The 14,288-nt window shown below is 42.4% G+C and overlaps 1 protein-coding gene across 3 annotated transcripts in view; it reads right to left on the bottom strand.

Moving 5' to 3' along the window:
• Nucleotides 1-9,437: 9,437 nt before the first annotated feature.
• The window catches only part of GDA (guanine deaminase), an 80,390-nt gene continuing 75,539 nt past the window's right edge, over nucleotides 9,438-14,288 (bottom strand). For all 3 annotated transcript variants that reach the window (XM_045469151.1, XM_045469149.1, XM_045469150.1), the window contains one exon: nucleotides 9,438-13,478. In XM_045469151.1, the coding sequence (XP_045325107.1) occupies nucleotides 13,408-13,478 (71 nt within the window). In that variant the 3' untranslated portion in view covers nucleotides 9,438-13,407. The remainder of the gene's footprint in view (nucleotides 13,479-14,288) is intronic.

The following is a 14,288-nucleotide window of genomic DNA, read 5'->3' as shown; positions in this document are numbered from 1 at the left end:
CATCATTTTGCAGTATGTCCACATGCAAGATTCCTTTCCAGTGGACACATCTTTGCCTTTTATCTTCAAGGAACTGAGAAAACTTGAGCAAGCCATTCGAGATTTCACAATTTTGTTTCATTTTTTTTTCCTTGTGAAACTGTCTTCACTAAGGACAGTGAGTAAATGATATTTGTTTGCATTGAGAATATAGTTGTTTTGTTTTGTTTTTATGTTTTGTCTGTTATAGAGTCTGGGTTTAACCTAAGAAATTATTTGATAGTTTCTTTGTATAGGAAAAGAATATGTCCAGCTTCCTGCTAGAAAAATACTCTTCCAAATTTTCTTGTATTGTTTTACTCTTTTATGAAAATCGTAAGCTTCCGCTCTGCTGGGTGTCAATATAAAATTAATTTGGCTCTTTTCTCCCTCTGCAACTTGGCCGTTTTAGTTGTTCAACGTTGGTTGTTGCACAGAGCAGTCTGTTCAAGCTTTGGCCACTAGGTGGTGCACTCATGAAACATTATCTCCACCTCCCTGGATGCAAGCAACCTTGCTTTGTACTCCCAAAATGCCCATTTTAGATCTTGTACTAAAGAGCCAGTTTCATTTACTTTGAAATAAATATATTTATATTAGGATTTAGCCCACTTTGAATTATATTTTCTTTCAATCTGATACATCATTTTCTTTTTTTAAGTTTATTTGTTTTGAAAGAGAGAGTGAGTGTGAGATGGGGAGGAGCAGAGAGAGGAAGGGGGAGAGAGAATCTCAAGCAGCCTCTGTGCTAACAGTGCGTGGGACTCAAGCTCACAAACCATGACATCATGACCTGAGTCAAAATCAACAGTGGGGTATTAACCAACTGCACCACCCAGATGCCCCTACATAATTTTCTAATTCATCTATGTTGTCATAGAATAAAATGAGCTGGTTAAAAAGAGTTTCTCATCAGTGGAGGTATGCAAGCAGAGGCTGGATAGCTATTTGGTGGAGAGAAGTTGGAAACAGGTTGATACTTTATCTCTAAATACTTTCAGGTGTGGCCACTGTCTGTGGCTGCTCTTGCTACAAAGACAGAGTTGAGTAGTCATGACAGAGACTTCTGAGGTATGCTCACTGCTGATCCACAGAGCCCCAAATATATACTCTTTATATAGACAGTTTGCAGACCCCTGATGGAATCTGCAAATGTTATTCGAATCTTGCCAATGATCACACCAGTGTCCTTTACTGGGCTTTGAATCTAACCCTGTTCCTTAATTTCCACATGCCTCAGTCTCCCTCTTTGTGAAATTAAGATGATGGTGGCCCCTTCCTCTTAGTTTCTGTGAAGACTGAGTGGATTCAGTAAATGTCTTGGAACAATGTTTGGCATAAAGTAAGTACATACTAAGTATCAACTACTGTTTGTTATTACATCAATCTCAGTTTGGTTTTCATCTTTTATTTTTTTTAATCTTTTCTTAATGTTTTTATTTATTTTTGAGACAGAGAGAGAGAGAGACAGGGTATGAGCAGGGGAGGTGTAGAGAGAGAGGGAGACACAGAGTCCAAAGCAGGCTCCAGGCTCTGAGCTGTCAGCACAGAGCCTGACACAGGGCTTGAACTCACGGACTGTGAGATCATGACCTGAGCTGAAGTTGGATGTTTAACGGACTGAGACACCCAGGCACCCCCTCGTTTTCATCTTTTAAAGAAAAGTAAGAGAGGAAGTCAGGAAGTTCTGCTACTCTCCAGAATGGGGGGAGGGTACACCAGGTTGGGGTATCATCCCTCTGGGGAACAGGTGCCACCCTACTGAGGACTTCAGAGTCCTGCGTAATTCACACATCTCCTCCTCTTATAAACTAAGTGCCGTTCAGCTTCTCTCCAGGTGCATCTGAGAAGCTCCCAAGCGGTGGCAGCTATTTTTCTTTAATGTTTATTTATTTTTGATAGAGAGAGAGAGAGAGAGAAAGAGTGCGAGCAGGGGAGGGTCAGAGAGAGAGAGGGAGACACAGAATCTGGAGGAGGCTCCAGGCTCTGAGCTGTCAGCTCAAGCTAACAGGGCTCCACCGGAGGACAGTAAGATCATGACCTGAGATGAATGCTTAACCGGCTGAGCCACCCAGATGCCCCTAAGTGGAAGCTCTTTAACTGCAGAGGATTGTTTCATGGGTATTAAGTGGAAGCTGGAAGAATTTCAATAGGGTGTCAGACCAACTGACTGCGGAAACAGGGGCTTATGTCACCTCACCAACGATGAATCGTAACTCTAACCTGTGTTGTCAAAATGGCAGAAGATACCTCCCCTCCCCCACTCACACACACACTCCTCCCGCCCCACCTCTGCCTCAACAAATCAGCTGCTTGTTTGCTGGGGTAATAACTGCCCCGGAAGGGATAACAGTGCTCCATTTCAATGGCAAGTAGGTAGGTCTTTATTTAAGAGTTGTAGGATTACAACAACAATAACAACAACAACAACAAGAGGCTATAGAAGATTTAATACAATAAATCTTACGGGACTTGCAACAAGGAAGAACACAGACCTTTTAGGAGTCTTGACTAAAGGAGGCAAAAACAAAAAACAAAGTTACCAAATGTTCAGCATAGCTTCTCGCCTTCCCTGGGACCGCATGGTCTCTTCTCTGCTTCTCAGCACAGGCCAACCGTGAGATCGAGACCTGAGTGGAAGTCCGATGCTCAACTGACTAAGCCACCCAGGTGTCCATGCTGTATTCTTTTTGTCTAATCTCAAGTTGCCATCATGTAATGTTTTCTGGAAATCCCAGGCAAACTTACCATCTTTAGTGCAGTTTCAGAAATTTACCCCTTGTTTCATTCTCAAACATATGTTTCTGTTCCTTCAATTCCTGCACAGTCCCTTCTCGGAACTTTCCTAGTAGCTTCTTGGGAAAGCAGTTTCTGGCTTTCCTGGAAATGAGTGTTTCAGCCGGAGTATTCATAATTTCCCTTGGAAGTTGTTCTACATTCTTCTGAGATGCTTATAAGACGTTTTTGGCATCGGTCACCAGGAGTGATGGGATTTTGATGCATTTCCTAGTGGTTTTGTCTGCCCTTGAAGTCCAGAGATCGGCTTTCCATGAAATGAAAATTTAGGGGGCTTGCTGTTCTGTCCTTTTGGGACAAGGTCTACCCTGTCCTCACGTGAAGATGTGAGCCTGTTTGGTTATTTACTAACTGCTGCTTAAAGAGTGTTGGCTCTTTTCTAGAACAATGATCAGGGCTGCTTATACCAGAATCTCTCAGAGAGACCCAGGGAGACTTAGGCCTGGCTCAAGCATTCCTAGGCCACCACCAGAGCACTGAGCAGCGCCCCAGGACTGGCTGGGGAGATGTCATACCAACTTTCAGACTCCAAAGCAACTGCTGCTTTGTCTCTGGCTGCCAGCATCTGTTTTCTTTTTTTAAAGGTTTATTTATTATTAGAGAGAGAGAGAGAGGGAGAGAGAAAATGAGTGGGGGAGGGGTAGAGTGAGATGGAAACAGAGGATCTGAAGCAGGCTCTGTGCAGAGACAGCAGAGACCCCAACACGGGGCTTGAACTCACCAACCGTGAGATCACGACCCGAGCCAAAGTCGGACTCTTAACCAACTGAGACACCCAGGTGCCCCTGGCTGCCAGGATCCTATGGGCCACAACTGATCACGAGGAACCCCCTGCTAACCCAAACAGGTGCCTGGCAAACAGGAGGGGCCGTCAGTGGGCTGGGGGTCAGGTTCCATTAAACAGCGTTCTCTAATTTGGGTCTGCTCATTGCACAAACAGGAAGTGATATTATTTGTCCAGTCCATTTGCACGAGTGGAAAATGCTGACTGCAGCCAGAGGAGAGCAGCCATGAGCTCTGGCCGCTCTGGACCTGACCTGGCCCTGTACCCACACCCCTGGGAGAGGAACATTCTCCTGAGTTCAAGTTTCCTTTGGCAGCAGGGAAGCCTGATGCTGCCTGCAGAGGTCACAGGGGTCTCCCCACCTGGCTTTTGTTTTGGTCTATCCAGGTGGGCGGGGACGGAGCCCCGGAAGGCCTCAGCAAAGGGCGTAACGAACAGTCCTGGATTTCAATATCAGAATGGCAGTGTTTTAACCAGTCATGAATTTGCAGCAGGGCCAGCTGGCCCCCTTTTAATCCACGTATTTCTGGATCAGGGAGACTCTGACGGTGACTTGGTGACCCGGGCTAATGGCATCATGTGACCTTACCATCTTCAGCTCACGGCTCCCAAGCTTATCCTGCAATTTTGCAAGTTTTCTCCACTCCATGAAGTCTCAGAAGTGCGGCTGCCTCTGCAGAGGGAACAGGTGCTTCTTTTAGCTGAAGTTGCCACCATTTACTTCCTTAAATAGCGTCGGACTCTCCTCGGATCCCACCTGGAATTCTGCCATGAGTGATGTGTCGCCAGTACCTTTATTGGATAGAAACTAGGGACCCGTGAGTGGAGGCTGGCCTGGGGTCGTGGAGGACGCCAGGTTCAGCTGCAGGTGCCCCTGTGGATGTGGAGAATAGAGCCTCTGGGCGTGCTTGGGGTGGGGGAGGCAGCCAGACGCCTGTGGTTTCTTTATCGTTCATTCATTTATTTACGAAGAAAATGGCTGTTTCACAATTTATAACCTGTTACTGAAGAATTTAGCCCTAGTGGGGCAGGGGAGAGATTAGAGGGATTTCAGGTGGGGATCTTTGATTTGCCAGAAACAAAGCTGGCAGGGGCTTAAGCCACCAGAGGATATTGAGGTAGCTCACGAAGTGGCAGGGCAGTAGGGAGCCACAGCGGCCCCGGGTCTCCAGTTGGATCAGGGCCTCACTTGTGCCAGAGCCCCTGCGTCTCCAGTTCCACACTCAGGAAAATTCGACCTCTGGGTGTTTACGAGCAGGATTCATCTCTCCGGTTTCTCGTGGTGGCTGGGGCATACGTGGCTGGCAGCTTGTCTTTCCCCAGTAGCCGTGCACACGGTGTGCTAACAACACATTTGCCCCATGAACAGGTAAAGGACCCTGGTTGCACATGAGGCTCACAGTCCTGCACTCAGTGAATGACACACCTTCTCTCTTCACTATTCATGCCTCCTACCACACCCGGTCCTTGTCTTCGCCAGGATGGTCCTCTTCGAAACACATCGACCTGACCTCACCGAGGTCACAATACAGTTCATAAGCCCCAGTCCAGACCTGCTGAACCAGAGTCTCTAGGAAGAAGGGCCTGGACACCCTCATTTTGAATCAACACCCCTGGTGACCATTAGGGTCCCTGGGTTAGTCCATCTCAATCTTAGCTTACTTTTCTCAGAGGTCATGTTCTTTATGAGGACTGCTGTTGCTCATGCTGAATGCTCCTTTTGGAAGATTCTTTTGAGAAACTTCACATGGAAAAGAAATTCCTATTCTTCTTCACAGCTCAAGAATTGTGACACCTCTGTGTCACCTTCTTTTCTTCTGTAACACTGTCACCACTAGCTCTTGCCTCTGTTTTCCCTGCCCACCATGTACCCAACACACCCCAGACTTCCCCTGTAAACACTCTATACATGTGTCATGAACTTCATATATTGACTTCTCTGCCTAGTTCTCTCACCAACCATCCCAGATCGAGTTCCTCAAAGAGATACACATCGCTTTTATTTTTATTTTTTGTTACTTGAAAGAGAGAGAGTGCACAAGCAAAAGAGGGGCAGAGGGAAAGATAAAGGGGGGGGGGAGAGACAGAGAGAGAGAGAGAGAGAGAGAGAGAGAGAGAGAGAGAATCCTAAGCAGGTTCCATGCTCAGCATGGAGCTTGATGTGGGGCTCGATCCCATAGTCCTTGGATCACGACCTGAGCCAAAATCGAGAATCGGACGCTCAACCAACTGAGCCACCCAGGCACCTTGAACGTTATTTTTAACCCTTGAAACTGGGCCATGCCTGGTATCTCGTGTGCATTTAATAAAATATCACTTGAATGAATATGGTTTAAAACTTACCAACTTTCACGATGAGTAAATAAAACATTACTTACTATGCTGTAACTTATGCTTCCTGCAGGGATGGGTTTCTATCTACCTTTTTTAAAAGAAGCAATTCATTAATCTTAAGTACTCACTGCTACCAATGAGAAGCATGAGAACAGCCATGTGCATTTCAGTGCAATTTGATCAATTAACTGCGATTTCCTTTGGAAGCAATTGCGCCACGTTAAATGGTCTACAGTGTCACAAACCATGTTTAATGAAGACTTTGTATGCATTGATGTTGACTTCTTTCTTATTTTATCTAGGCAGTAATTTTATAAGGAACATGAGGAATTTGTACAAGTCTCTTCAGACTGGGTTTTCTCTGCCCATGTGTTACAATAAATAGCCCACTTGCAAGAGATAGCACAGTTGTCCTGGACATCAAAAAAATCTGTCACCGAGCTTCACACGACAACAACCACAAACACCCTAAAGTCCACAATTTCTCTTTTACACCCGCATGACGGAGCCATTGCCATGGGGTTTTACTGGATGCATTGCCTGCCCCTGCATCGTGCCAGGACATGTTTATGATGCCGAAGGGGTCCGTGGCACTTGCATAAATTAATCCAGAAGATGTAATTGGCTAAGTCTGATTCATCTTTCATAGTTCTGCCAGGAGAAAAATGTTCATGGATTAAAAGAAGCGTACACACTGCTTTCTCCTGAGGCTCTTAACTTCTCCTTTGAAATAACAAAAGCCTCTCATTTCCTCATCGGTTTAGAGGCTTCAGTGGAGATTTTCAAAGTGCTTGCCAAGCGCAAAGCCATCCTTGCACTGGTTGCCAAGTTCAGGTGACAGTGGACTCAACTTTTGCAGGAAGACAAAAAACAAAACAAAAACAAACAAAAAAAAACCCACCAAAGCTGCTTAAAGTCTCTCCAGTGCTCCAGGAAGCAAATTTAGAAATTAAAAAACAAGAGTAAAACTCTTCCTAAGATTATTCAATTCAGATTTGTGGCTTTGTTTGAGAGAAGTAAAAACAAAAGTCTGATTTGGAGACCGTCCAAGATTGGGACAGAAATTAACTTCACAGTGGGGCACCTGAGTGGTTCAGTCGGTTAAGTGACTGACTCTCGATTTCAGCTCAAGTCATGATCTCACAGTTTGTGAGATCAAGCCCCACACAGGGCTTTTCACTGACAGCATGGAGCCTGCTTAGGATTCTCTCTCTCCCTTTCTCTCTGCCCCTCCACTGCTGGCTTGCACGTGAACTCTCTCTCTCTCTCAAAATAAATCAACAAACATGTAAAAAAATTAATTTCTCAGTGAAGCTTCAAGTCTCTTGAAGCTTCAAGTTTTCAAGCAAGTATGAGAACTTTTTGTTATCAGACTGAATGATAATATTTCTAGGGACTTTATTTCTTGTATGTTGGATTTTATGGCTATGACTTTGAGCTTTCTTTCTACAGATGCGGAATGAAGTTTGCTTAATTCCCTATAGGGGTGGGCACAGTCCAGGCGACTGAGGAGGGCTCAAGTGGCCTGTGAAACTCCATTTCATCTGTTCATATTTTCTTTGATCACTTTTTATGTATAGGCAAAAGAATGTTTTATTTGGGGGGCACCCGGCCAACTCAGTAGAGCATGTGATTCTTGATCTCGGGGTTATAAGTTCGAGCTCCACATTGGGTGTAGAGGTCACTTAAAAATAAAATCTTTTTTAAAAAACGTTTTATTTTTTTCTGAGTTACCACTGAAAGATTTCCCACTAAAGTCTTTCCCATGGAGAATACTTTTTTTTAGCGATCTTTCTCTCTTCCCACCTCAAAATATAGACTCAACTCATACAGAAGCATGAAAAACCCAAGAAGTATAGCAAATTTAATGTCATTTTACAATGATGGTGTAGGCGGGCTTGATGGTAAAAGCAGATGAGTCTGAATTCTTAAAAAAAAATAATTACACTTTAAAATAATGTTCTATTACTTTAAAGAACAGAGACTAACTCCCTTTTTCCATTTCATTTTAATTTTTTCCTCTTATCCCATTTTAAAACAAGATTAAAAAACCCCAGAACTCAAAACCTGTTCCCGTTGGTTAATACTTACGGGTCCTGTTCCTTTAACTGAGTGACCTCCCCGTGGAGTTTTCCAACACCCTACCACAGGTTCGATTTTGCTACTAGCAAGTATTTTCATACCTAAACCTTATTTTATTGAAATCCCTAATTTAGTACCATGCACTAATTTGCACATGTCTGTTAATTAACTATTACAGAACTCTGTGCCCACGGTTGCAAATTAGGCACACGTTATCGCTAGCTTACGCGCCTGAGAATTCTCTTCTGGGTATTTTCACTAAGTTGTTCTTCAGGAGGAAGAAAAGATGCTTCGTGGCTTGCTCAGAAAATTGAGGGTGAATTTAAAGACCAAATCTTCTACCACTTTCTTATGCTTTGTGTTATAAAGAAAAAATGAACATCATAGCGCCAGGGGGGGAGAAATCAGATTTAATCCTTACAGAATGTTTTTACGCGCAGAGAGATCCTTAACATCACTTGATTTAGATTCTAAAAAATAAACTGATAAAAATACAGTTCAAATTATTTTTATTTCTGTTCAGTCTGTATTCATTTTAAAAATAATAACTACCACATGGTGAGCCCTCACTTGGTCTCAGATGCTCTCCTGGGAGCTGGCCATGTATTATTCTATTTAATCCTCACTACTCTAAGGCAGGTACTTAGGTCAGGCCCCAATCGCAGAATGGGGTCATGGAGACTTAAACAGCTCAAAAGACACTAGAAATTCCGCTTCCACACTGCAGCTGCCAGCCCACCAGGACCAAGAAACCAACCTGCGAAATCACTATCAGCATAAAAAAAACTTAGAAGAAAATATCATAGAACAGAACACAAAAGGATGGAACAGAGTAATAGTGCAGAAAATAGCCCGGGGCATCACAGTTACGGAGAGTATTATTTTGTGAGAGTTTTCTTTTATTTTATTTATTATTATTTTTTTTAACGTTTATTTATTTTTGAGACAGAGAGAGACAGAGCATGAACGGGGGAGGGGCAGAGAGAGAGAGGGAGACACAGAATCGGAAACAGGCTCCAGGCTCTGAGCCATCAGCCCAGAGCCCGACGCGGGGCTCGAACTCACGGACCGCGAGATCGTGACCTGGCTGAAGTCGGACGCTTAACCGACTGCGCCACCCAGGCGCCCCAGATACGAACTAATTCTTGATGCTCAAGTGCATTTCTGACTCTGGGTTGTGACTTTGGAAAATAGGAAATTTAACTGTGCAGAAATCAAAAGCGATCGCAATCTGATTCTGAAGGGCTGACATTATAGCTTAATTTTTTAAAGTTATGTATATTATCTGTCACAAAATGTCATGATACATGTTGGTCCACAGCTAAATATTCTGTTTTTAAAACTTCACGTTAAAAGGAGGAAAGCATTGTAAGATTAATCTCCCTTCTGTCAGAATGATAGAACTCACAACAACAAAAAAATGTAAACACAAAATCTCATTTATTTTTGTCTGAAGCACAAAGGAGTTCACTCAGCACATGAACAGTAAGCAAATCACACAAATATTGAGTAAAAATGTCCCCATGAATACACACATATATATTCTTAAAAGCAGCAATCAGGAGCTTAACAACCATGGAAGGTGGTTTTCGATAGAGAATGCTTTCTGACAGGCTCTTGAGTAGGAAGTGGACAGGTAAGTCAATGCCATGTAATATCTGTGACTCAAGTCACTTGAACCCCGTGGACTCTGAAAGCCATCTTGGAATTTATACTGACGTCCATCACTGGCCTGTTCAACTTTTGCATTTCAGTAAATTCGGATCAGATTTACAAACTAACCCCTCAGCTCTCAATCTCTCGCCTTTGGGGCTGTGGGAGGGAAAGGACGGGTGTGAAAACATGCATGGGGACCAATGCTAGGGCTTGCCAACAGTGTCCCTTCCTTCATCTTTGCACTTGTTTCCACACTTTTCCTTTAGAGACACTGAAAAGGGTTGGGGTCCAAAATCATACCTAAAGGAGCTAGGTAGACCTGAAGTTGCAAATATCTCTTCTAAAATTCATAACAATCCATGTAATCTGAAAATTATTTCAAGACGTTGCCATGACACAATTCTTCATCTAACTTATAAAATTCCAAACACTCCTTTCAGACATGTGAATGTGTCCAGAAGCATCATCAACTTTAAAAAAATGGACAAAAATGAAAAGATGTCCCGGAGGCTACTTACTACACAAGCCTCCACTTCTGGAGATCTTTTAGGTATAGCACAAGGTAGAACTGATCCAACGTGCCTTCCAGCTTGCCTTGAAAGCCTTCCATATGTCTAGTTCTGAGGTGGAAAGATTAAAAATAGGAAGAGTCTGGAAGGGAGTGAAGATTCAAAATACATTGCTGGATCTCACATCCACTATGTTTCCTCTCTGACATCTCAGCTTTAGTTGCCAACAGGGATTTCAAGGGCACAGTTCAAAATCAGCTGAGCGTAACAGGAGTGTTTCCAACTACTTCCTCCCTTCACCATGCAGAATTCTCACGGAAGTGAAAAAGAGATTCAGTGGGGTCCAATTTTCACAATAATAACTCAGAAAGATCTCCTCCTGCCATGAAGGGAGCTAGTTCAAGATACTCTCTTGGATTCTAGAGCCCTTGACAATTAAATCAGAGAAGGGGCTTATGAAGGGAGCAGGGTCTCAGTCTCAGGTTATGATTATGAGGACAACCTCTCGGGCCTTAGTCCCATGTTTCATTCCCTTTTGGAAATTCAGTGCACCTTAGCTGCTCGGCCTGCTTTTGTGTTCTGTTGTAAAAAGTACCTTTGAAATGTGTGCTAGTCACCACTATTGAATCAGTTTTTACCTGCTAATGTGTATGCCACTAAAACTACCATAAAACCCGAGGCAAACAGTGCCGGGTGAGGTGAGGGGGCTGATAAGAAGTCTCAATTAATTCTTTCTTTCCTGTCAGAGAGCAAAATATTCAAACATAAAGTGACAAACCGTGTTGGGTTGAAATACCGCCTGTCCACAATTCAGAAAGTTAAGCCGCATGAGGCAAAGCCAAGGTTTCAAAGTGTAGAGCATTTGGCCACATGTACGGCCGATGCCTGTAGCGCCGCGAAAAGCATATGCGACGTTCGGAACACGGCACTTGGAGAAACCAAACACGTAAGTTGTAAGTGATGCAGGGAGATCAAATTACATGTAAACATGTCAACACATTCTATTTTTACTAGAAAGGATAGTAGGGTCTTAACATCCTACTGGGCTACATTTAATGTTCGACAAATCGGTGGTATAGATCCATTCTACTTGTCGCTGATGCTGCGCTTACTTATATACACCGTGTATGAATCCTTAGTCTAAATGAAAACTGATGTTCAACGTCAAAATGTACATCTTTAAGGAAGGTACAAGTGTAGGATCTTGCAAACGCTGGGGATAGTCGCTGCCTATTAGTGGATTTTGCGTGTCTCATCCAAATTCTTAAGCCCGCTCCTGTGGGTTAGACACCAGGTAATCATGTTCCTTTGGCAGGGACTAGGAGGCAGAGCAGGAAACACTCAGTCAACACTACAGTGAAATGGGGAGAAAACTGGCGGGGCCTTGTTGACATAGCTTGGGAATTAGGAATTCTGGAAATACAGAGATTGACACCGGAAACTGAATTTACTGAGTTACTTTATATCCCACAACACAAACTCTGTCGTTGTTGTTGTTGTTTTAAAATAAGATCAAATTGTGAGTCGACGGTACTCAAATAAGAAAAGTTCTTAAAAAGAATAAAAATAAGATCAGTAGGTGTTGTGTATACAAAATCAATTATAAAAGTGTTTCCACTGGGAAAACAAAAACAAAAAACAAAAAGGAGGCAAATCAAATTACTGCTGGTTTAGCATAACTATGTGAGAACAAAGTATAGTACAAGAGGAATTTGGTCTTAGTTCGGTAAATATGGAGTTAGCTATACGATATTACATAAAGTTCTCCCTCTAAAGTAAATAATAAAGAGTCACACTTAAGCTCTAAGCATGAGTGTTCTGATATATTAAGAAAATCTATTCCTTTTCCACATTGGTTTATAGTATTTGGAATTAAACGAGAAAAATGTAGTATTTAAGTGACATTCACATCAATACTTCTTAAGGGTTTATCATAAAGTCAATTTGTTTTTAATTATAGGGTATGGGAAAGCACACTGTAAGAGGTGGGAGGCATAACAATACTTTTTGCTTTGTTTCATGTTCCTAGATGTCTAGTACAGATTAAGTCCTATTAATATAACCATTAGGTGGGACATCTACATAGTTTGCATTATCCTAAAATTCTGATGTCCTGAAAATTATTTGAAGTAAAAAGTCAATAGGATAAAATTGAAACACAGAGTACTTTCGATAAACAGGATTTAAAGATTTGTAACAATATTTTTAGTTGAATTTGTCCTTCATTTCAAAGTTCTAACAGATTGATATCCGAGTATGAAATTTTCAGCAACTGTGGCATTACTCTTGGAGAGAATACGTCATTGCAATGGAACCCTTCCTTGTAGTACTGACGGATCCTTGACATCCAGCACTTACCCCAGTTTAGGAAGACCAGTCTACACAACAGTGTGGAGTATGGAATGCGTTTCTCTTCTACTAACACGGAAGCAATAATAGCATCACATAGTTATACTTTAAGGTGATTCTGAAGTACACAAAAATATCACTATTTATGCCATGTAGTTATATGAATAATATTCCTAAAATACTTTAAATCTTTAATACCCAACCTCTGTCGAACACTTTGAAGCACAGAACTGTATTAAGAAAGCATGTGGCATCCAGTTTCTGACATTTCATGCCCAAAGAAGGCAAAGCACAACAATAACATCTCTGAAATGCAAATTCCATTAAGTGCAAATTTCCAGAACACAAGGTCAATCTAGAAACACATTTTAAAATTCAACAAGTTCTCTTCTGAAATTAATATGCTCAGCATTTAATTTTCAAACATAATCTCAATTGATTTTCCAATGTTTGCTCATAGTCTAACTTTTTCTCCCTCATAAAAATATATCCACTGTTTCATTCTCCATTTCTGATTTTCGCATTTATTAGCTCAAAGTATCTAACCTTATAGGAGTATCTTTTCTCTCCACATTTCCAAATATGGAGTGATTTCACTTAAATCTCATAGTAAGAATACCATCAGGAAGAACATTCCCTTATGTTTGAGCTTAAAGTAAATCCGAACAGCTCAAAAGGGAGAAATTTTGAATCCTCCCAAACAGAGTTGAGAATTAACGCAACTTCCTTCAAATGATTTGTCAAGTGAATACTGTAACTAGACACAGAAAGAGATAGTCATCCCAAGAACAAGATACTATTTTTTGACTTTCTAACTCCGCCCGGGCACAAGGGAGACGCAGAACCACGTGATCCCAGAGCTGGTAGAGGCCAAGGGTCTTACACTGAGCTTGAAAAGGGTACCACCTGCTTTCCGCCCACGTAAACTTCTTCAATATTTCGGTCATCTCCTGAAAGAAAAATGAAAGAATCATTCATCAAGGGCTTTTATGTCTGGAGTATTCTAATTGCCACCAGACGGGTTTTAGAAACAAATACCACTTCTATGAGAGAAAACGCACAAAGGTGCCTTTTTTCTCTCAGATTGTTTCTTATCTGGACAAGGGGACATGGCCAAGGGAAGATGTTGCCTCAAATTTGAGGATTAGGGTTGGAATTCTGCATCTAAGGCAGAAATCACAGAAAGTTGGGTCCACTCCCTTTCAGCTGGAGTGGTTTGCATTTCCGGCACCAACTGTAAAGGAAATACTATCTTTACACCTCAGAATCATACTCTGGGTGGTGAGGTGGAAGGCCTGCAGGAAGTGAGCTCAAGAAATAGCACCTGCATCTCTCCCATCTCAGGTTTATGCAGGACTCAGAGCTCAGTGGACCAAGTGGAGGCAGGGTAGAGCCTTCGGTACTCTTTATTTCTCTCTCTCAGTGAACAGAATGGAATGTGAGTACATTAAAACAAAACAAAACACAAAAAACCACACGCAGTGAGACTCCACCACAAACATCACAAATACGACATGGTAGGGTAGCCTTGGGAGGGGGGGTACAGAGCGAATGTAGGAGGAAGAGACAGGATGGCCCCTCCCCTGGGCCTGCCTGCCATTCCTCAGCTTTGGGTTTATCTCGCAGAGAAGCATGTGCATTTCAAATAGTACCTTTAAATAGTGTGCCCTAAATGGGCTTGATGCTGAGAAATGTTAAAATAAAATAATAAACCAAATAAAATGGTCACGCATAGGGTTTAGCCTGTGGTGCCACAAATA

Source organism: Leopardus geoffroyi, chromosome D4 (assembly GCF_018350155.1).
Source record: "Leopardus geoffroyi isolate Oge1 chromosome D4, O.geoffroyi_Oge1_pat1.0, whole genome shotgun sequence".
Classification (NCBI taxonomy): domain Eukaryota; kingdom Metazoa; phylum Chordata; class Mammalia; order Carnivora; family Felidae; genus Leopardus; species Leopardus geoffroyi.
The sequence above is the reverse complement of the archived record's forward strand: the minus strand, read 5'-3'. Positions and strand labels throughout refer to the sequence as shown.